We start from the raw sequence: 25,508 nt of genomic DNA, 5'->3' as shown, positions 1-25,508 counted from the left end.
AGGAGTACATCAATCCATATAACAAAGGAACACTGCAAGCTTAAACTAGTGCCTGTAAAATTACAAGTCCACCTGTCCTGCCTAAATTAGAAAGAATTAAAGACTGTCTTGTTCATTGATGAAATACAATCAAGACATGATTCATAGCAAGTTGAAATACATATTACCGTTTCCAGCATAAACAGATGCCTTAGTACTTCAGAAAACCTACTAATTTTGAAATGTAAAATATATTATTTTCATAACATTGTTTAAACTTATGAACACAATGCTATAATATAATTCTTGAAGCTCAAACAGCATAGTATTATATACCTCAGAGAAGCATTTTCTTTCAATTGTTTTCTCAAACTATATTATACATTGAAGTACTGTACTAGGGAGTAAAACCTAAAGGTGAATTAAAACACTAACAACATGCTGCTAAAAATACATTACAAGGTAATAAACCCAAGAATTGTACTTGAGGCTTGTCTTCCGTTCTGTAGGGAAATAAGAGCAGTGCAATGATGCGTGGATCTATAGCCATGGGCCATTTTATCAAATTAGCTTAGAGAAACCAGTACAATAATGTGGGGCTAATGCAAAAACACTTTATATCATTCAGAAATTTCTGATGATCTTCATTAGTCTGATCAAAGCAACAGTTTACTAGTTTTTACTAAAGGTCAGCAATTTTTCTTTTGAGTTAAAAATATATGGGTGGGTACCAGACGGACTCTGTGTTTTATTATGGTGCAATCTTTCAAAATGTCTTTAAATATATTTTATCTCTATCTTTATTTGCTTCTGTTGTTGCGATTCCTTCCACAAATATATATTCTATATCTTCTGTATTAAAAGCAGATGCAAATAATTCATAACTTCTTTAATGCTCCTTTTCATTCTTTTGTCTTTTAAATGCCCATTTTCTGGCCTTTTTCCTGTTTCCTATATATTCAAATAAGATCTTATTGTACCTTTTTGTATTATTTTGTCATACATTCCTTAACTATGATCACCAGTTAGGATTATGTGTAAATTGACAAGTCTCTGGTTGGTTTCAAGACTACCTATTGTAAAGCACATTCATTTAGGATGTCTATATGTTTTCTCCATGACTTAAATAAATCTTAGATTTTTTCAAGTAAAATCAGGATCAACAAAGGAAACGTTAAAAGAACACAGCAAAAAACAAGTTACAAGTATAACAAAACTAAAAAGTATAATTTCCTAATTTAAATTCAGAGGAACAATGTGTGATTTGTGGGGTTCTTGATTCTCTCTGAGTTTCCTTACTTTATTGCAGACATTAATTTATCCAACTAGGTAACGTCATCAGTGTTAGAAGGGAGTGTAAAGGAAACATCAGCAAGAAAACAATCAAGCTCAGAGAGCACCAAAGAGTCCACAGTTCGGCCCTGAAAATATTCTTTTCTAACAAATGATTTCTATATGTTAGTAGATGCAAGTAAAATATGGCAATACAGCCTTTTTCCTTAATCATTTTTTTTCATCGAATCAGTTCCAGAATATTGTAAAATCCATACAGAATCTCTAATGAGGAGATTTATATGAGTGCATAATGAACATTCATATGTGGAGTAGTGACATTTTAATTTACTAACATATCTTGTCTTATCTACCACATGAACAGCTTCTACAAAAATAGCTAAGAATCCTTTGTACATGTTTCTGTTATCTTCAGGAATATTTGTATGCGGGTACCACTTAATATTCAAGAAAAAATTTGGGAGGATAGGGGGAAAAAAAGACATGATACCAAATGTATACTTCCATTAATGGAAACTATTTCCATTGAAAAATGCTTCTTCTTTCCTCATCCCAAAATCTCTTCAAGATAGTCCAATACTCTTGTGCAAATTGAAGTGTACAAAAAATTGCAAGAGTAGTGTGATCTCAGAGTCCATCATAAGAGTTATAAGATTTTCTAAACTAATAAATGCAGAAAACACAGCAATGCCAGAAAATGATTCATGGGGAAATCGTACAAAGTTCATAAAATAATGCTTTAAGCATAAGCACAGCTTACGATATGCCAGTAACAGACAGGGTACTTTACCACAACTGGAAATCCAGGAACAATAAGAACAGTACAATTATGTGGCTTAAGGGTAAATATATGTATAAGAAGAATAGAAATTATAAGAGAGGGAACAGGCTAATTTTCATTGTAATTAAACTGGTTCCAGATTTCTTCAATCTTGCCCACATTTTGTGGAAGAAAGACTTCTGGATTAATCATATACACATATAAACATATTCAATCCCACATGTTCTTCTTTTAGTAGTATCATTTCACCACATTGGATTTGAGATAAAATTATAGCTGGCTCCAGATAATTTGTTAGTCTTAGGAAAAGTAAACCATTTCTACTGTCCTTCCAAAGAAATGTATAATAGGTGGAACAGCAACTACTGTGAAGATATAAGGAACATTTGGATCAATTTATGTATTTATAAATGAAATTTAGCAGTCACCCATCTCACTCACCAAGCAACTCATAAAATTACCCACCCCAGTGTGTTATAGTAGAGGATATCTTTTATTACACATCAGACAATTTATGCAGATTTCGAAGGCTCATTGGCCATTTAGCTCCTGGTAATGTGGGTTCATGACTCTGCTACAGTAAAAATGGCTTTGAATTATTTAAAATATAGTTAAAAGTCAAACAAAGGGTCTGGAGCATAAAATACACAGAACTAGACTGTATAAAACTTGCCCTTAATTCAGATGAGAAACAAGGGAGGTGCCCAGGCAAAAACAACCCATGCTTCAGATTACAAGAGATGTAGGTTCTCATTTTCTGGGGTCAGAAAAACAGAAAATACAGTCTTGCTGACACAACCTAAGAATGAATGTTACATATGGCAGAATAGTATCCCATTTATGTGTGTCTTTGGATCTTTAAGCAGGGTTGGATCAGATTAGTATGTGTGTCGCAGACCACTAGGAAAATCCCAAAATGGTATGTTAAAAAAATGATTTTTTAAAAAAGAAAAAGAGCTAGAACATGAAACTTGGATTTGTATCTCCCTCTTTGTCCACCAAAAAACATACATTAGCTCCAAATCCAATTGAATTCAAGGAGGAAGAGAAAAATAACTCATTTTATTATACGCCACATTCACTTTAAACTAGCCCATAAGAGGCTCTGAAAAGCAACAACTGCCACTTATTTTCTGACATCAAAATTATTGGTATTTTAAAACAAACAGATTGCATTTTCATTAAATAATGTTTAAGTAAAATAATTTAATGAATAACGCATGTAGATATATGTATGTATAAAATTACAACGGAGATTCAAACTGCTGTTGCTGTAATATTAAAATATGCTAAAATGTACATTTAAAAAAATAATGTTAATAATGGCATTAGATCATAATGGCATGAGAATAAAGATGGACCATATATAGTGTTTTGGTGGCTCAGGAGATTCTTTCCAACTATGATTGCCCCACAAATACAGCTTGGTTATCATGGTTATCATGGTCACTGGCCCTGCCAATGTAATCCGGGTTATACTTTGACAAATCTGGAAAGCAACATATTGGAGAAGATTGTCTGTAATTTCTTGAAAACAGTTTTTTCAACCAGCCCTTCTATTATATGCTTTCCTTGATCTATTTATTCAATATATTACAAGGAGAATATATATATTTATTCCATAGAGTATTTGTGAATCATTAAGAGGTGTTGTTAGAATTTATCTCTTTCTCCTGATATGATTTTACAGATAGTCCTCAGCTTACAACTGTTCATTTAGTGACCATTCAAAGTTACAGAAGTACTAAAAAAAGTGACATGACCATTTTTCATGACCATTGCTTGGCAACTGACTCATGTTTATGTCGGTTGCAGTGTCCCAGGGTCATTTGATCACCTTTTGCAACCTTCTGACAAGCAAAGTCAATGGGGAAGCCAGATTCACTTAAGAACTATGTTACTAACTTAACAACTGTAGTGATTCACTTAACAACTGTGATAAGAAAGGTTGTCAAATGGGGCAAAATTCACTTAACAAATGTCTCGCTTCGCTACAAAAAAATTGGGCTCAATTGTGGTTGTAAATCAAGGACTACTTTTTATTGATCATAAATTGTTTTTATGATATTGGGTATCATAAATGTCTATGTAAACAGGCAATTTTACTTGAGAGAAAAAAAGTGCTTAAAGTTTGATGAAAATTGTTTGTGAGTCCTATTAGCATAATATTTAATAATGCTATAAATGTTCTCCTTCAAATAGTATATTATCTAGTATTGAAATAAAAATTACTGAAACAGTTAAGAATATTTTGTAGTGAATATTTTGGTCTGGTACATTAACTTCCTTTCATTCCCAAAGGACTGATACACAGCAGTTTTTAAAAGCCATCTGGAATTTTACTTTTATCCACAAAAATATTTTCCTACTTAAAGTACAACTGTGATCATATGTTGCCAAGTGAATGAGAGAACATGTTTTCTTTCCTTAAAAAATAATACCAAACCTTAATTTCACTTAAAATAGTGAAGCATTATGTCACTTATCTTTGGGTCTTACATAGAAACCAAAGACTTAATCAAACAGGAGAAAAGCGATTTAACGTTAACTAATTTCAATTAGAAAGTGTGTTTCAATATCCCAGTGAAGAACTAAAAACTAGTAGTTGAATCTCTCCACTATGTTATCTAATGATATTGTTCCTTTATCAAATTTGTTTCCACATTTGGGCAGGCAACTTTCTGTCTCATTTCTAATGTGGTTGTCAGGTTTTCAATTAAGGAAAATAAACAAATTCTACTTGTCTGTTATATTGAAATTGTATCATTGAATAGTAATTTTGAATGTTTTGGATATGACTTGAACACCAGTTGATGGAACACATCTGAATCAATTTTTGAGATTTTCAATTTTTCTCATTTTTAATTGCTTTTAGTACTTTTTTAATTTTTTATTACATTGTAAGCCACCTATAGTCACTGTATTGATGATATGGTTAGCATAGAAATGAAATTATATAATATTGCTAGTCCATGCACAATATGCCACATGTTAAACAAACAAACAAATAAAAATATTGGAAGTAAAGTAAAGAATTATTCAATTCAAGATAGAGGGAAATTATTGGTTTCCTTTAAAATGCAGATGGGAGAAAAAAGACCAGCCACAAAGCTTTGAATGCAAACTTTTCTTCTGCCATTACAATGAATTTTCAACCCAAATCCATTTTTTCTAAGATAAACAACTATTCATGTGAGTCCATATATGAATCACATTAAATCACCATGACTGGAAAGAGTGAAAGTTAGGATGCTAATTCAGGTAGCTGAACTGTATGAAAGAATTACCGTGTTGCCGGCGTATAAGACGACTGGGCGTATAAGGCGACCCCCAACATTTCCACTCAAAATATAGAGTTTGTTATATACTCGCCGTATAAGACTACCCCCTCTTCCGCACACCTTCCACATACCAAATAAAAGGTAAAAGAACATCAGATTTGATTTCAACATGTTAATTTATATTCAAATGCTTATGACATGCAGGAAAACTCACAAGGCTGTGAAAGTATGCCAAATAATAGAACATAAGTAATTTTCCGATTCAGAGCAGGTATAGTTCATAGTTTTATAAAATGTGTGTGTGTGCCTAAATTTCAAATTACCCATTTACCATGACTTGTCATGGACAGGCAACTTTATTAAAAGAATTCTATTTCAGCTAAGCCGGAAAGACACAAATAGGGCCTGCAGAAGCATAATTTTCACTCTGATATTAATTGTGGCAATGTTGCATTTTAAACTAGCCATGATTAATTATATCCAAATTTTCACACCCACACTCCCTTCCTTTAGCTTTCTGAAAACCCCACATTTGCAGATCCCATTTTAGCAATGCATCTAAGATTTGACTTGCCAGCCACTATCATTAAATTATGCTTGCTAAAATATGAACTGAAATATGAACTGAAATATGAACTACCCTGCAAAGCTGCCCATAATGAAGATAAGTTGATCTTGATGTCAATCCTCCTCAGCCTTTCACTTGTCTTTTACTTGATACCACTGCCAAACCTGCTTTTCCATCGATACCAGAGTAAAAGGTGACATTGCTCCCGCAGCAAGAGAAGACAATGTGGGATGTGAGAAAGAGGAGAAATCGCAGTGAAATTAAGGAAATTAGGCGTTTGTGGTTTTTTCCTTTCCCCTTCGGGACTGGATCTAGAAAGTTGTCATTTTAACATGATCGCCCCTTCTTCTCTTCCCACCCCCAACCTCTGTTTCGTCTTTAAAGAGAAAAAGACACCCATTCTGCTTTATTGTATCTGACATAGTGGGCTTTAGTTCAGAAGCTGATGTCACTCAACAGGCAAGTCCTTTGGGAAAACGCCAGGCCCTGCCTGGTCTTACCCAACACTGCTTGCCAGGGATCTGGCAGGAAAGAAGGAGTTCCAGATCCTTTTTCTTTCTAGCCTCTCCACCTGCCTTTCCCCGAGTCCATCCAAGGACGCGCCTGCCAGGTTGATTCTGGGTAACGTCTAAGCCCCAGAGGCGGGGGTCCGATCAGTCCCTTCGCCCAGCTCCACAAAAGGTGAAATCGCCAGCGAAGCAAAACAAACGGAAGGAAGAAACCGAGCAAGCCGGGTCAAGAGCTGCGCTACCTCTAGCTGAGCCTTAGCGGTGGTAGGGACCCACATCCCACCTCCGCCCCACCTCAGCGAGAGGGGAGCCGGCCCGGATTGCGGGGCGTAATCCCTCCCTGGCAGAGCTACGGGTAACCCGACGCTCAAGGCTACAACTGAATGCAAAGTCCCCGCTCTGAGATCTGCAGCTAATTTACGAGGAACCCTTTGCAATTCGCCAGCGCCTGCATGACCTCAAGGGAGGGGGCGGCCTCCTCACCAACAAGGCGAGATACCGTTTTGCCGCGATCGCCCCCACTTGGGCATTTTTCGGGCAAAACACTTCCCCAAATCGTACTAGCTGGTGAAAACATAAAGATATGCCTAGAATTAATTTGATACCAACGATACAGAAAATAGGTACATTTGCATGTGAAACAGTATATATGTTAGGGGTGATGCAAGTTATTACCAACACTTCTGGTATGGGATGGGACAACTCGCCACGGCCAACTTGCTGCAGGACAACTCACCACAGGATAATTTAACAATTCAATTGAATTATTTATAAATAAATTGAAAAATATTTTTTGTCATTCACATTTTATTTTGTTCCTCCCTTGCATCTGTTCTTTAATTATGCTATTCCACCACTTCATTGACATTAGTGTAACTCTTCTTTGGCAGAGAGTGGGTATAGACCCCTTCTGGTGAGTGTGGCCGAGAAAAGCTTATATGTGTTTAGGGTGGGAAACACAGCAGATCTGAAGAGTGTGTGGAAAGAATATCCGAAACCTCACTGGTGCAAAAAGCTTGTTCAGTTATGAGTATTCATAAAAGATTTTATGAGTGTTCATAAAGATTTTGCACATATTCGACTCTTCAAGGACTCTTTTTATTTAAAGAACTGTATACTGCATAAAAAGTTTACTATGCAAGGAATACTGTATGTTCAGAGAGCTGTTGAATCCTTCAGAACTGTTCTCATGTTGATGAGAAACGGTTTTCAAACTCTGTCCCATAATCTTTTGATCTCATACCTGATATATGTGTATCAAGTAGCAAGTTTACTTTGCCACAGTAAAAAAAAATGTGTCACAATTGGAATGTTAACTTAATCCCCACTTTTTAAATAAGATATTTCATTTGGATACTATCTTCTGTTTTTAAAAGTCATTCCAGCTCAAGATGGCGCCAAGTGTAACTGGATATGCTACAGAAATGCACCTCTGAAAAACTGAACAAAAATTCTCTTGATTCAATTAAACTACTGTACATGTAAACTGAGTAACAGCAAAACCAGTCAGGCTGATATATTAATCCACAAAAAAAATATAAGGTTAAATGTTAACTGTGTATTTATTTTTTGAGAAAAACAACACCACTTTGATCAAGATGGTTTTTTTAGTTCATGAATCATTATTTATGTTTTGATCCTATGACATACAGTATTAAGCAATACAGAGTAGAAGATTCCAGGGCTCAGAAATCTCACACAACTGTTAGTTCAGGATGAGAAAAAAGTCATAGATGGCTACTCACTCCCTCTGTGTGTGTGTGTGTGTGTGTGTGTTGCTATTGTATTTTTATTTGGTGCGCTGACTCTTCTTTTAATATCCCCTATGTTTAATACCATAGTACTCACCCAACACATCCATACACATAGTTTCTGATTGGGTAGTCACCACCATGAAGCATCATATATGCACACAAAACTATGGGCTGAAGGAATGCTAGAAGAGGATATCATTATTGGAGTCATGCTCTTGTTCTGTCTCTTTCACTGCTTACAGACAGTGGGAACAGGACATAATACTTTCATCCACAGCTTGCTCGTGTAGTGTTTTCATGATACAAATGGTCCTCAAGAGCCTGCCCATTAGGGTCATAAGTCAAAACTCTCATAAAATGAACTAGACTCATTTTTATGACTTTTTTTTTTACTATGCTCATTAGGCGAATCAACCAGGATATTAAATGAATGAAGATCAGGCTTGCCATTCATTAAATGACCTACGCCATCATTAAATGAACCAAGAGGCTGGAGAATTTGCAGGGCTCCTCAGGTGGAGCCTCTGGTGGGAACACTGCTTGTCCACCCATCAGCTATTCTGTCAAGGACAGATGACCTCTTAATTGCAGCACAAATGCCCAGATTTAAATTGGGGGGTGTGGGGATTTAATTTGCAGAGCTCCCAGTGGAGCCTCTAGAGGCAACTGCTTCCACTCATCCATCAGCTGCTCTACAGGTGAAACTCGAAAAATTAGAATATCGTGTAAAAGTTCATTTATTTCAGTAATGCAACTTAAAAGGTGAAAGTAATATATGAGATAGACTCATTACATGCAGAGCAAGATAATTCAAGCCGTGATTTGTCATAATTGTGATGATTATGGCTTACAGCTCATGAAAACCCCCAAATCCACAATCTCAGAAAATTAGAATATTACATGCAATCAATAAAACAAGCATTGTACATAGAACAATATCAGACCTCTGAAAAGTATAAGCATGCATATGTACTCAGTACTTGGTTTGGGCCCCTTTTGCAGCAATTACTGCCTCAATGCGGCGTGGCATGGAAGCTATCAGCCTGTGGCACTACTGAGGTGTTATGGAAGACCAGGATGCTTCAACAGCGGCCTTCAGCTCTTCTGCATTGTTCGGTCTCATGTCTTTCATCTTTCTCTTGGCAATGCCCCATAGATTCTCTATGGGGTTCAGGTCAGGCGAGTTTGCTGGCCAATCAAGTGTAGTAATCCCACGGTCACTGAACCAGGTTTGGGTGCTTTTGGCAATGTGGGCAGGTGCCAAGTCCTGCTGGAAATGAAGTCAGCATCCCCATAAAGCTCGTCTGCGGAAGGAAGTATGAAGTGCTCCAAAATCTCCTGGTAGATGGCTGCGTTGACCCTGGGCTTAATGAAGCACAGTAGGCCAACAGCAGCAGATGACATGGCTCCCCAAATCAACACAGACTGTGGAAACTTCACACTGGACTTCAAGCATCTTGCAGTGTGTGCCTCTCCATTCTTCCTCCAGATTCTGGGTCCTTGGTTTCCAAATGAGATGCAAAAGTGGCTCTCATCAGAAAAGAGGACTTTGGACCACTGAGCAACAGCCCAGTTCTGTTTTTCTTTAGCCCAGGTAAGACGCTTCTGACATTGTTTTTTGTTCAGGAGCGGCTTGACAAGAGGAATACGACATTTGAAGCCCATGTCCGGGGATCCATCTGTGTGTGTTGGCTCTTGATGCACTGACTTCAGCCTCAGTCCACTCCTTGTGAAAGTCCCCAACACTTTTGAAGGCCTTTTCCTGACAATCTTCTCCAGGCTGCGGTCATCCCTGCTGCTTGTGCACGTTTTTCTTCCACACTTTTCCCTTCCACATAACTTTCTATTAATGTGCTTTGATACAGCACTTTGGGAACATCCAACTTCTTTTGCAATTACCTTTTGAGGCTTTCCCTCCTTATGGAGGGTGTCAATGATGGTTTTCTGCACAACTGTCAGGTCAGCAGTCTTTCCCATGATTGTGATTCCTACTGAACCAGACTGAGAGACCATTTAAAGGCTCAGGAACCCTTTGCAGCAGAGGTGCTATTCGACCGGTTCGCACCTATTTGGGCGAACTGGTTGCAGTTATTTGGCATGGGTTGCTGAACTGGTGGCAATCCCTGGCTGGCCACGCCCCCAACCCAGTCGCCCAGTCGCTCACTTGCGATCGCTCTCCTAGCTTTCCATTCCTCACATCCTTTTTCTCCCCAGGGAAAAGGAAGAAAGGCATGGATGCTGCAAGTATTGCTTTCCCCTTGTGAGTTAAAGTGCTGGAGTGAGAAGGAGTGCAGTCTGACAGAGAGGGTGGGGTGAATCAAGCCTTGGAGCACTTTTGCAAAGAATCCATTCAAGCCTTGGAGAAATCATGTGTTAATATTTTACACTGTCCCTACACCTAGAATGAGGGACTGGGTTTATGTCTTTAGAAACATGTTTCTCCTTTAGGGAAAATATAGTATTCTGCCTTTTAAAATATTTCCTAGAATATATCATTCTTCTAGAAGAAGGGTGGGTGCTAACTTTCTACAGAAGCATTGATTAATTCCTAAAACAGCCTTTCTCAATCAGAGTTCTATAAGAGGTTCCTAGGGGTTCAGTGAAAAATCATGACTGAAAAAGAAAAGACTTTTTTTTTACTTTTATGTACTGCACATAAATACTAGAGCTTGCAATAGTGAGGATTTTTATGTGCCCAAACTCAGCTGCTGGCCTGCCTGTGTGCTTGTGTTGTAAACACAACATGGTTAGAAATGAATTGTATTATGAAGTTTCCATATTTTTTGCTATTTATGTGGGTGTTCCGTGAGACCTGAAAATTATTTCAGGGGTTTCTCCAGGGTAAAAAGATTGGGAAAGGCTATCCTATAATAGTGTTTAGATTAGGAGAGAAAAACATTTTTCCTTCCTACCACTAAGTACACAATGTCACTCCCATAGGATACTGAGTTGATTTTGTTTCTATCCCTATCCAGCCTCAATAGCAAGATTTTCCATGCAAAATAAAGGCTGCTTGTCCAAGGAATAAAAACAGTAGTAGTTCAGGAACTTCTATAGTTAATCTAGGTTAAAATATGCTTATTCATTTAGCCCAGGCATTTGCATAATTGTTTACTTTATATTGCCCACTTTAATACTTTTATAAACAGCTTTTTCTAAACTAGAGATGTACGGCTTTTATTGGGTAGAAGTTCACATTATCTACATACTAACATTGGTGTGTTTGTTTGTAGCCTTCAATTGGGTGAAATGATGCATCAAAGGGCAACAATTTTCGAATCAATATACCTTAAATGGGCTAACTTACCAATGTATCCAAAATCTGGGACCCATGACTCCCACAGGATTAAAATTTGGCAATGTTATGGTAACTTTAAGAATCAGCATGTGTGACACAAACCATACACACACTCTACTGAAGCATCTGTTTTTAATAGAATGCCTTCAATGTTTGGTTTTTATCTCAGAATCTTTCTATATTTTTGGTTATAAAGATATTAGAGACCATTCATTAAACAAAGAATGCAACTATAGGGTTCATATTTGTAGTTTACTGTGCCAAGCCATTTATTATTGGAGCAAGTTGCTGACTCTTTTAAAATGAATTCACTTTGGTTTGTGCTTCCCGTAGAGACAGCAATATCTTCTCTCAATCCCTCTTTGAGAGAAGGATGGGAGGTTCAAAAATGTGAAAAATAAATAAAATAAAATATTTTTTAAAAGAAAAGTATTGCTTTTCTTCTACATTAGAAGAGTATTTCTTTATAATTCACAATTATACCATGTTGTTTGGAATGTAATTACAAGTATGTGATCTAATTTTTAACATTAATATTAAAGTTTTTGCATTGCATTAATTTAGCAAAAAGATCTATAGCAGTATAATATCAATACTGGAAGAGATCAAAATACATGTCTTTCCCCCACTCAAATATCAGTCTGTTCTGCTTCATTATGTTTGGATGGTTGTCAGGTTTAGTAAATAGTGCAGTTTTACAGGCAGCTGACTGTGCCTAACTTTGAGCAAGGAATCATATGTGTGTATACCTTGAAGAACAAATATTGAGCTAGCTGTTAACCCTGTATATTATTCACTAGCTTCTGATTATTCTCTGTTGACATCATAGCTAGATCTGTCTGTCAATAACTTCTCCGAGATTTTGGAAGGTCATGCCTGGTCATTAATGATACTGTTGTGTCTTCTTTTTGCCTTTTCTTCTTTCCCTTCAATTTTTCCAGACATCATGGTCTGGAAGTGCAAGTGACTCTTGCATTCACATTATGTGCTCAATATATCTAAGCATTATCTGCTAATATAATATTCGGATTTTTTTTAATGTGGAGCAGCAAACAATTGTTGCATTCTCTTATTTTATCTTCAAGAAAACAGTTTAAAATCTTTCTTGCCTCTAGTGGTTAAAATTAACATACTTGAAATAGCTGATGTTTGTTCTGACAATTCTAATTCTAGACTAGCATTTCTCATACTACAATTTGCATATAAATTAGATGACAGTACACAACCTTGGCAAATTCCTTTCCCAATTTTGAACCATTTAGAGTGGTATATTCTAACTATTATCTCTGGTCAACATACAAATTCTTCAAAAGGCAAGTAAGCTGGCTCAATACAACCCTGTTTTGTTACCAATTTGTGGTATAGTCATGTCTTTTTTGGAACTCCCTTGTCTTTTCCATTATCCATCAGAGGTTCATAGTGGGATTTTTGACTGCCTCTGCCTCTTTTGAATCCAGATTCCACATTGGGCACTAAATTTATTTAATTTATTTATGTTGAAGTCTAGATTGAAAAATGTTGAACTCTAACATACAGATTTGTTAATTTGAGCAGTCTTTAGTATTGTTCCTTAAAATCCCACCTCTATTTTCAATAGGCAAATGCAATATTGTAAAAATCTTAATCACTATAATCACAATTTATCAGGATAACAATGATGATTACAATTATGACATAAGGATACCAAATATAGATTACATGGAAGACGCTTTCTGCATGATTCTTTGTATGTATTTTATTGCTGTATGATTGTTTAGATGTTTATATCCTGCCTCTCTTCCATCCTGACCAGTTTATTATTGAATTACCATTTTGTTTTAATATTTCTTTGGACAAGGCAGCCTGAGAGAAATTATTGAACTGCCAGGAGCAAAGGCTGTTGTAATTCATATATCCCCAGTTACCTAGCATTCCTTTACCAATTAAATTGATGGGTACTTCCCTTACAGATAATAGATGTTGCACTGAAAACTAATTAGCATGCCATCCTTCTCGTAAACACACTTAGTAGCAAATAGTCAGACTAGGGATACTGTACTCTTAACATGGCCTACTTTGATGTACCGACAGATAACATAACCACTTGGGTAATTTAGGAAAAATGAGTTTCCATTAAATAGCTAGGAAGATAGGCTTTAAAAGAAGTTTCATTATCTCCTGAATCCTGTTATTATTAATTCATGTTGGCCTCAAATCATTCCTAACCCTGATTCTCTGACCGAAGATATTCTCAGTCTTAGACTTCAAGCTAATCTCAGATATATTCTTCCCTAGTTCTTCCCAATCTCTCTCCAGATCCTTCTTCCTGCTGCCATATAACTGGGAGGATATACAGTACTCGTTTCTTTGAGGGGCAGTTTCTCCACCCAACTACTGTATCTTATTCATGGACCAAATATCTTCCATAAAATTGTTACAATTAATTTGGCTCAAGGAATTCAGCTAAGGTTCATTTTGATTCCTTGTGATCCTTTACTTCAGTTTTTAATGTTTCTCTAATGCTACTTTCCAGACTATATTTGGTACATACAATTTTGTTTAACATTTGAATGTTAAGACTGCTCAGAATTGTTAGTCACACATGAATTGTTAGTCAAACACTCCCTGATCAAATGAAGCATAGTCTAACTTGCATAAGATTTGAGGTAATAACAGTACACCTAAGATGTCATTGCTTTTCAAGATTTATACAATTCTTAAAATTCATTGAATGATGTGGTCTCAAAGTGTTTTCAGTTTTAGGATGGATGGATGAACAGATGATAGATAGCACCCTCCCTTCTTCAGAAAACTAGTACATATAAAGAAGGAAGCACAAGCCAAAGAATGAAGGAATAAACCCCTGAGACAAAAAGGAAATGAGTAGTAATACACATTTTCCTTTTGGCTACCAAACCTTGGCTTCATCCTCAAAACTTATCTGAGTACAGTGTTATTTCAGTACTTAGTTAGAATTGAATGTATAAATAATCAAATAAAAATGAATCAGCCATTTTCTTTTCTTTCACAATTTTTTTTTTAAATGAGCCCAAAAGTCGGTTAGCTACTGAAAACATCAGACAGAAGGGGTGAGCAGGTAGAAAGCTCTTATTCGGAAGAATCACCATTAAATTCTATCTTGAAGAAAAACCTGGCTTTTGAAAGTTTTCTTGGAACATAAAAAAGCATACAATTTCTAACACACAATAAACTTATATTAACTAAATCTGGAAAATGAACAGAACAAATGAAACTGTCTTGCAAATGCCTGTTTTTTTAAAACAGTAATCCTGTTTATTTTGGTTCTGAAAGTATCTTGGTTAAAAAGAGCTCCCGTTTGTGCCTTGTCAGCCTAAGGACCAAAAGTATTGTGCTGCTTTTCATTTTCTTGAAGGAAAGATTTTTTATAGCTGAAGTAGCTGAATTTCTGCGCACACCAGGACAGAGCAGTGCCTTCACTTCAAGAAAAGGAATTATTTAAGGAGGCATCTAATATATTTTCTTCTTAACTGTCTCTTTTCTCTGAAATAGAGCAGCACAGATTCTTTTGTTTTTCTTTTCTGCAGCTGGAATTTAAATGGCAAACAGAATCTACTATTAGATTAGATAACCAGGTAATGTATTACATCTACATATTAAATTACTACTTAAAATATGGGAGATTGACTACCAATATATGTGTGTGTGTGTGTGTGTGTGTGAGTGTGTGTGTGGATTAGAGAACAAATATAAAATGTATTTGCAGAAAGTATATTGTATTTAATTTCATGAAGCTTAACTGATATGAATAAAACCAATTATTTTTACTTTGGCACAGGAGTAATAAAAAGCATTGTTCACAACATTTTATGAAAAATGCTAACATCTTAGCAATTCCTTAACAATACTTTTTAAGGCTGTGTTCATAGCTATGAATTTCAATGGTATGGGATAATCAATAAAAATAACACTGTGTTATTAATTGTGTTATAATCAACTTCTTTTTCCCAAATGCATTTGGAAAAATTCTCTTTTTACTGTTTGGAGAGTAGTCCATTACAATATGGGTTTAATGGAGTAATTTGAGGTGACAGGTTATCTGAATAAATTTATAATTTCCCCTGCCCTTTCCCACAGAACAAACTGTAAACATAATGCAATTACCTGGGAAAATAGACTATTCCTCTCTCATATGACATTTAGTGTGTGGCATATGCAACATGCAGAATACACTTGTGCAGTCCGGTTCTGCCAGATGTTACTTCCTTAATGCAGTCCAAGAGGAAGCAGCCTCTTGTTCAATGTATATCCACCCTTTATTGGCCCCCACCCCTCTTCCCTGAATATAAAGACAGATTCAGTAGATCCAGACGATGCTTTTCATGATCCAGAAATAGTAACTGCTATTGCCATGCTCATAGCTTTCATCAGGAGTACATGAAGGGCAGCATTTGTGGGGAACTTGTCCTTCTCATACCTTACACAGAAGGTAAGCCTTGGACTAAACACCATAAAAGGCGCCTACCCTATATTTTTTAGGCTTTTAAATCCAGTAAGGGAAACAAACAAACATGCTTTTGTGGGAAATCATAAACCAAAGTATATACAGCATGGCTTCTTGACCTTTTTCTACCTTCTTTACTAGCAAAGGACACAGGCTGTGTCTGTACTCATCTGTGTAATGAAATATGTTGCAATTCTCTGTGTTTGGATGTTTAAGCACTATTTCTCCCAGGGACTAATCAGAGTGGGTATATATGTGCAGCCTCTATGTTTGTCTATTTTGCTCTCCTCTCATATTGTGCATGTATGGCTATGCAGGAAGGCGTGGGAAGGAATATGAGCATGTCTAGGTCACATGATTAAGGGGGAAGGGTGGAATAAGCAACATACCAACTGATTGCCTAATTTCCTTTCCCATAGGGATACATTAGAGGAAATTTTCTGAATTTATTTTGTCTACTCCCACAGCCTGATCCAGCTCGCTGATCTTGCTCTGTTCTGAATTTGGAGAATTATCCTGCAGATAGACAGATAGAGAGACAGAATCCCAAGTTCTTTTACATGATTACTTTTCAACTTTTCCTTAGGTTGGTAATATTAAAAACTACCAACTTTTGCCCTGAAGAAAACTTTTGCTAGCTATTTTTAATATACAGCATAATTATAACTGCCATACTATAATATATAGCCATTTTTAATATATAGCATAATTATAACTGCTGTACTGTTATACAGCTTTACTTTAAAGTGATAAACAGAGTATTAAGAACCTTATATCATTTATAATTTGCAATATGTGGCCTAAACTAAGAGCCTTCTTCACACAAAAAGTCAAATTGTTTATAAAATGAAGCCAAAGAACTTGTCTTTATAGATGACAATGTGACATTCACATAGAATAAACTTTCAACAATATTTCATTTATTAATCTCATCAGATTAAATTCAGAGAAATCAACTATGTATATCCTTTAAGTTGTATTAATTAATTTCCAATCTTTCTAATTATTCATTAATCCAGAATAAGAGGATTGTACTTCTCTCCGAAAGCAGGGGTTCCCAACCTCTGGGCTGCAAATTGTTTGCAACCATGTCACAGAAAGGGCAGCGGAGTTCACGCAAGGCCCTTAACCACTGTCTTCACTGACACGCTTAATAAAACCAAATGTTTTAGGGAAATTGGAAATCATATCTTTAACTATAATCAGATTAATATTTCATTCCATATCTTCACAGGATAGGCGTTACATGTTTACAATAAATGTTTGTTGAGATAAATAAGTCACTGAACAAATATTTCTAATTATTGTAATTCAGATCTGGAACTATGCTAAACCAATTTCTTTTTCATTAATCAACCTCGCCTTGGCAAAATGGGCAGCATACCAATTTGGTAAACAAACAAGCAAAATAATCAACATGGTTCAGAGCAGCTAGCTCATCTCTAGATCAAACTTCAGTTTGAAACTGGAGTCTTGTCTTTCCACAGACCTGCAGTGCAAAAATGAGATCCAACCCTGTTAGGTATAACATTGATACCAAATATGGTTTGGGTGAATAAATATATAAAACTTAGATATCATGGTTTAAGTGCTTATCACTTTAAGCACAATGCAGCAGGCAATTAGCCGATTAAGGGTGCGGTTAGAAGTTACAATATAAGGAAGCATTAGTAGCTGGAAAGCTGTACTGTAACTGTGTGCTGCTGCGACTAACTGTGTGTTGCTGTGACTAACTGAGATTACTGACTGTGAGTGCCTGTGACTGAACTGTTTTTGTTTGCTACTGTTTGCTGATTTACTGCGTAATTCTACTGAATATCCAGCGTTGGTTTCTCTGGAGAGTGAAACCGGAGGAGGAGAAGATATCTTTATCGGCTGATAAAGATATTGCAAGGACTCTTAACTTGGACTATACTAGTGAGTCTTACTGGATGGAAATACTGTGAATGACTTAATGGACTGAATGACAATGCTTAAACTCTAACTGGATTAAAAACTATTTAAACTACAAACAGTGTTTGTGTTCAGTGTGTGTATACTCTGGGGCCCTTCCGCTCTCCTTTGGCTTCCTGGCTTGACTACTGCTGCAATACTCTTCTAGGGGTTAATCCTCAAACCCTAACATTGGTTATGGGCCCAGCAGCATAGTCTAACTAACCAGGATATAGCAGAGAGAGTTGGTGTGAGTTGCACATTACTGTAAAAACAAACTGTTTTAATTAGTTTAAAATAGTCAAAATATCTGAAGAGTAATGGCACAAGTAAATTTGTCACAACTGTCCATGATATCCAGGCTGGATGGAACAAACTATGTTTCATGGTCAATGAAATGTAGTTTACTTCTACGCAGAGAAAGTTTGTGGGACATTATAGCAAACCCACCAGATGTGAGTAGCTGGGATCCTGCTAATGATGATGATAAAGAAAAGTTACAAGACTTTAAACTGAAGAATGAGCAGGCTTTATGCATCATAGGACTGACTCTCTGTGATCAGCAGCTTGTCCATATTCGTGGAGAAGAAAATGCTGCAAACTGCTGGGAGAACCTCAGGAAGATTTATGTTCGGGACAGTGTAGGAGCACATATAAATCTTACACGGAAGCTTTTTCGAACGCATCTTCAGAGGAATGGAGATATGTTAGTTCATTTAAACTGTATGAAGAGCATTTTTCAAGAATTGCAAGAAAAAGAGCTTATATTTAATGAACTGCAACAAGTCTACATAATATTATCTTCATTAGATCAAAGCTATGATGACTATGTGACTTCGTTAGAGGTATTGCCAAAAGAAAGCCTCTCATTAACCGAGATTACAGGCAGGCTACTAGAAGAAGCCAGAAGAAGGCGTGGCGTGGCGAGCTGAGAGAAGATAAGAAAGAAGAGAAATTATCTTCAAAGCTTGAAAGAAACCAGCAAAGCAAAGTAAAGCACCTGGAAGAAGAGAATTTATCTTCAACGGCATACACAATTAAAAAGTGTTTTAATTGTGGAGGCAGAGGACATTGGCAAGATTCTGCAAAAAAGAAAAAGCCAGAATGTAAAAAAGCCAAAGAAAGCATTTGAACTAGCCATGTTTAGCAACTCTGATGTGAAGAATAATCTATGGGTGGTTGACAGTGGCGCATCCCACTGCATCACAAGAGATAAGACAAAATTTATAAAAATGTCTACAAGCTCTCAACATATATCTCTTGCCAGCGGCTGGAACCTGAAAGCGAAGGTCAAGGTTTTGCCGTTGTCCGTACATAAACCAGGATATAAAAATGTTGTATGTACCGCAACTAAAAGTTTAATTTGCTTTCAGTAAGGGTATTAGATAAATTAGGTTATGTAATTACTTTTAAGGATAATAATTGCATAATTGAAAAAGATAACAAAAGGGTAACTGCAGCTTTAAATGGAACATTATATGTATTAGATAATAGTAAGAAAGGGGAGGCTCAGACTGTATTTAATAATATAAAGCCTCATGATGAATGTATCCATTTATTGCATAGGCGTTTGGGGCATGTAAATTTTAAAATGCTAAACGTACAGTTGAGTTATCTGAAGGAATAAGGTTAAAACCTTGTGATAAATATTTGCGTTGTAATGTTTGCTGTGAAGATAAGAGCAAAGTATTGCCTGCAAATAGGCTAAATGGTTTCAAAACAAAAGAACCTTTAGAAGTGGTATTTGCAGACATAATAGGTCCAAAGAAACCCAGTATGGGGGTGCTAGATATATACTGAGCATTATGGACCATTATTCTAGATATGGGTTTTGCTATTTAATGAAAAGCAAAACTGAAACATATCAACATTTTTCAATTGGCTTAGGTTTGCTGAAAGAAAGTCTAAGCGACAACTGATAACCCTGGTGACAGATAATGGTGGAATTTATTAATAACAAATTCCAGAACAGACTTAAGGTAGCTGGAATAGAGCATAAGAAGTCTGCTCCATACAGGCCAGAACATAACGCTTTTATTGAAAGAAGAGGCCAAACACTACAGGCAATGGTTAGAACAATGTTAAATGATTCTGGGTTACCTGATTCTTTGTGGGGAGGCTACAATGTGTGCTAATAACATATTGAACAACGTTGTTAATACAACAACAGGTGAAATACCATTCACCAGATGGCATGGCAGGAAACCTGACTTAAGTTACCTGCACACATTTGGTGCACCAGCATGGGTGCATATTCCTGCACAAATCAGAAAAAAAGGGCAACATAGAGCTAAACGATTTTTCTTCGTTGGTTATCAGGCAAACCATAGGGCATATAGATTTTGGGAGAAAGGCACATCTAAAGTGTTATGTAGTGCTAGTGCCCAATTTCTAGAACATGAAGGATGGGATAAATTAGAACAGGATGCCAATAAAGATGTAATTATTGAATCCTATAGAAATCCCATTAGTTATCCCTGTAACTTTAAAAATAAAGTAAAGAGACAAATACAGGATGAAATAGTGCCCATAAAGGAAGAAACAGATTCAATAGCTGAACAGGATGAGGAAGATGAACAGGTAGTAGTTCAACAAAGTCCTCCTGTAAGCCCTGTAATTCCCAGAAGAACTACACGTATATCTAGACCGCCTGATAGATACCAGGCTAACACAGTGTGCCAGTTTAATCAAGTTCCTAATTCTGTTGAAGAAATTAAAAAGTATCCTAATAAGGAAAAAGAAAGATGGTATGCAGCAATGAATAAGGAACTGAATTCATTAAGTGATATGAAGGTGTATGAGAATGCCAAATTACCTGTAGGAAAGAAATCCATTGGCTGCAAATGGATATTTAAGGTAAAAATAGATAAAGATGGTAATATAATCCATAAGGCAAGGTTAGTAGCCCAAGGTTTTAGGCAGAATGCTAATGACTATGATGAGGTGTTTGCACCTAGTCTTAAGGCAGCAACCTTGAGAGCAGCTTTAGTGTGGGCAGCTAGTAAAAACTATATAGTTAACCATCTAGATGTGGAAACTGCTTACTTGCACGCCCCATTAAAACATATTATTTATATGAAAAACCTGTTGGTATTAAAAGTGAAAATAAGGATAATAATGATTGTTGGTTGTTAAAGAAAAGCCTCTATGGTCTTAAACAATCAGGCTATGAATGGAACCAGTATATTGTAAAGGAACTAGACAATATAGGATTTAAAGCTGGTTTAGCCGATCCATGTCTGTTTAAGAGGGAGACAAATGGTAAAGTATCATTATTATTACTGTTCACAGATGATATTGCATTGATAACTGAAACTAATGATGAAGCAAATAAAATAATAACATCATTAGGAAAGAGAATAAAGATCAAGCAATTAGGGGAGATAAAGAAGTATCTCGGTTTGAATATAAAGAAAACACGGAAAGGTTTTAAGATATCTCAGGAAGATAAGATAAGCAAATTGCTAAAAGATTACAAGATGGAGCTTTGTAAGCCAGCTAAGACTCCAATGAGTCAGGAGTTTAGCAACACTGATGAACAAAGTCCGGAGTTTGATAAGGTGATTTATCAATCTTTAATTGGTAGTTTGAGTTATATTAGTAATTGGTCTAGACCAGATATATCGTACTGCGTGAATCAGTTGGCTAGATTCAATTCTGCACCATGTGAAAGACACTGGATTGCAGCTAAGAGGATATTAAGATATCTTAAAAAGACAATGAATTATTCATTGTATTTAGAACCAAAGGGTGATTTAATTTTGTGTGCTTATGCAGATGCTAGCTTTGCATCAGAAAGAGACACTAGAAAGTCGACTTCAGGAACAGCCATAATGCTGGGTAAGATATTAATAGGCTGGAAGTCAATAAGACAACAGCATATAAGTTTGTCTACTATGGAGGCAGAATTCTCCTGTTTATCATTGTTATGTACAGAGTTAATAATGTATAAACAAATGTTAATTGATATAGGTATAACTGTAGATTATCCTATAATTATACATGAAGATAATCAGGCAGCAATTCAAATGGCCACAAATATTGGAGTAAAAACAAGGAGCAAGCATACAGATCTAAGATACCTAAACGTGAGACAATCTGTAAGAAGTAAGATGATTCAGCTAGAGTACTGTATGTCGGAGGACAATTTAGCTGATAATTTTACTAAAGCCCAAGGTGCCAGTAAGCACCAGGAGAGTTGTGAAAATTATGGGGTTAGATTGTAAAGGTATTATATATTTATTTCACCCAAAAGGGGAGTATGTTAGGTATAACATTGATACCAAATATGGTTTGGGTGAATAAATATATAAAACTTAGATATCATGGTTTAAGTGCTTATCACTTTAAGCACAATGCAGCAGGCAATTAGCCGATTAAGGGTGCGGTTAGAAGTTACAATATAAGGAAGCATTAGTAGCTGGAAAGCTGTACTGTAACTGTGTGCTGCTGCGACTAACTGTGTGTTGCTGTGACTAACTGAGATTACTGACTGTGAGTGCCTGTGACTGAACTGTTTTTGTTTGCTACTGTTTGCTGATTTACTGCGTAATTCTACTGAATATCCAGCGTTGGTTTCTCTGGAGAGTGAAACCGGAGGAGGGAAGATATCTTTATCGGCTGATAAAGATATTGCAAGGACTCTTAACTTGGACTATACTAGTGAGTCTTACTGGATGGAAATACTGTGAATGACTTAATGGACTGAATGACAATGCTTAAACTCTAACTGGATTAAAAACTATTTAAACTACAAACAGTGTTTGTGTTCAGTGTGTGTATACTCTGGGGCCCTTCCGCTCTCCTTTGGCTTCCTGGCTTGACTACTGCTGCAATACTCTTCTAGGGGTTAATCCTCAAACCCTAACAAACCCCATCCAAATATAACAGAATAACAGAGTTGGAAGGAACCTTGGGGGTCTTCTAGTCCAACCTCCTGCTATACCATTTCAGATAAATGGTTGTCCAATCAATCTCTTCTTAAAAACTTCCAGTGTTGGAGTATCCACAATGTCTGGAAGCAAGTCGTTCCACTGATTAATTGTTCTAACTTTCCTTAGTTTTAGGTTGGTTCTCTCCTTGATTATTTTCCACCCATTGCTTCTTGTCCTGCCCTCAGGTGCTTTGGAGAATAGGTTGACCCCCCTCTTCTTTGTGGCAGCCTCTTAGACATTGGAACACTGCTATCATGTGTTTGCTTCCAAAGAGCATTGCTTTATCTAGATTATATACAGAAGATTCTCACCCTTCTATAATCTGTAAATAAAAACAAATAGTCACCGACCTTGCCTTAGACACTCCACTTAATAAGGACTTTAATTTAAAAAAAATTTCATTTTTAATTCTAATCGCTTTAATCTTCAAATGATTTTCTTTCTTTTTTGTGCAGTGCTCCAGGGAACAATGCAAAAAGCAGTCCTAGTCTACTATCTCCTGCTTGTTTATTTGTTTGTTGCTCTTGCCCAGAATAAACCCAATGGGATGCCCGGAAGAGCAAGGCGAAGAATAATCTACAGAAGACTACGAAAGATCCCCTTAAGAAATCACAGTTTAAATAGGCAGTCACAAATTAGACCTCCAATCTCTAGCACTCCTCTAATGAGCATCCCACTTACTAATATTGATGGAGATATTACTGGAGTATTTAACTCTCTTACCCAATTGGATGTTCAAGAATCCAGTTATAATATTTTGCCAGGTAAGGAGGAAAAACTTATTTTTTATATATATATTTATAAATCATCCATGTAAAAAAGAAAACAATTACAAATAGATGAATTCTTCTTGCTTAATCTTGGGTATCATGTATGATTTTCATTCACTGTAGAGAAATACCAGAAATCTAATAGTAGTATTCGGTGCTCTTCACCTAATACTAGAAATAGATTTTATTATTTATTTTATGTCCTTCCAACTCATATTCACAATTTGAGATCTCAATCACCTAAAAATTTAAACATAAACAAGTGTGATTTTTTTTTTGCACTCATGTCAGAAGCACCAAGGCGCTTCTGGGTTGAAAGGATTAGCTGGTGACATCACCATTGCCCTGGGGACGCCTGTTGGGGGCTCCTTTCATGCCCCTGGTAGGCACTGGAGTGAAGGATGAGAGCTCAACCCCAGCTCTTGGGTCTCAAATGCAGGCTTGCTAATCTCCTGTTCAGTGTTCCAACCACTCGAACCACCATGCTCCACAAGTGTGATTAAATCAAAAATACTAACATGCTAATGTGTAGGCCAAGTATTTTTCTACTACCAGGTCAAGTTAAAATGTACAATTAATTAATACACATCTTTTAAATACTGTAGAACATCATAAAAATCAGGTGATCTTCCCCCAAAGCAGGTAACAGTGCACAAGTATTAGTAGTCTAACAACTTTATTATCAGAGTACATGGAATTGGATAAATCAGTGAGTCAGCAATATTTAGAAGGTAAAAGTCATCCTAGTAAGTGAATAATTCATATAGCTGACATTTGCACTCTCAATGGATGTGCAAACTGATTTTGTGAATGTATGTTCCAAAGCTAATTCATGATTTTTAATGCTCTGAAACAACCATCCTATCAACTATGTTGATCCACTTGACACAAAAGTGATATGACATTCGCAGATATCTCAATTGTAGCCCTTAAAATGCGAGTTTTCTCACTACAGCCCATTATACCTTACAAAATTCTTCTAGAAAGTTCCACAGTCCTCTGAAACACATCTGGGTGGTACTGGCACATGGGAAAAGAAAAATATACTTGATATTCCAATGCTATCCATTCTATCACTAAAGATATACAATTATATAAAAACTCTGCATTTATTTCTCCAAGATATTCAAAATTAAAATGTATGTGATAGCAACAATTTGGCTTAGCCATGTACAATAAAAACATGGCACAAAAATATTTGTAATAAATAAGTATAGTTTCATTAATATAATATATGAATGTATATATTAATATAATATATGAAAGTAAGTAAGGGTGAAATCATGGCTTTTATTGACTTCATTGTAGTAAACATTCATACTGTAATATGCAGCAGCAATCTTCTGAATATATAGAAGATGTCTACTACATTTCTAGTAAAAGATGTCTGTAATTTATTTCATTTTGATATTTCTAGAAATTGTACAGTATCATAGTTAGCTTGATTGAGAAACTTTTTCATGGCAGATAGTTATTTTAGAAAACATCAGAAAATAATCTATAAACCACACATGCATATTTATATTCCAAATCTATTATTCCTGTTTCAAGGTGCCTACAATAAATTAAATAAATGATCTCAAAGTGGAATTACATAGAAAATGTACATAGAAAATGTATATATAAAGCAGGTTTTTTTTTAAATAAAAGGGCAATTAGAACACAAAAAAATATAATTGCAGTCCATTTTTAGTAGTCTCTCTAAAGCTGCTCATTTGGGAGCATTTATTTTCACATTAAAGGAAATATGCTGGTATATATACCATACCTTCTATATGAAGTACTTTAGATCAGGGGTCACCAACATTTTGAACCTCAGGGACCACCAAACTCATAACTTTAAACCCCGCAGATCACTAATAGGGATTTTGACTGAGGGTGGCTTGCTGATGTTGGTGGGAAAGTCAATCCCATATTCCTGTGCAGTAGTCACAGGACTGGACCTTT

The 25,508-nt window shown here is 36.1% G+C and overlaps 2 protein-coding genes across 3 annotated transcripts in view; one reads left to right on the top strand and one right to left on the bottom strand.

Annotated features, from left to right (window-relative positions):
• The window catches only part of CENPP (centromere protein P), a 155,048-nt gene that overhangs the window by 12,075 nt on the left and 117,465 nt on the right, over positions 1-25,508 (bottom strand). The window lies entirely within an intron of this gene.
• ECM2 (extracellular matrix protein 2) overlaps positions 14,825-25,508 on the top strand; it is a 31,490-nt gene continuing 20,806 nt past the window's right edge. The window contains exons 1-2 of the mRNA XM_026680534.2: positions 14,825-15,056; positions 23,247-23,555. Of these exons, the coding sequence (XP_026536319.2) occupies positions 23,261-23,555 (295 nt within the window). The 5' untranslated portion in view covers positions 14,825-15,056; positions 23,247-23,260. The remainder of the gene's footprint in view (positions 15,057-23,246; positions 23,556-25,508) is intronic.

The sequence above is a fragment of the Notechis scutatus genome, chromosome 2, assembly GCF_049901735.1.
Source record: "Notechis scutatus isolate UNSWTSFEM ecotype Mainland chromosome 2, rNotScu1.2, whole genome shotgun sequence".
NCBI lineage: Eukaryota > Metazoa > Chordata > Lepidosauria > Squamata > Elapidae > Notechis > Notechis scutatus.
Note: the sequence above shows the minus strand (reverse complement) of the source record. Positions and strands in the feature narration are given on the sequence as shown.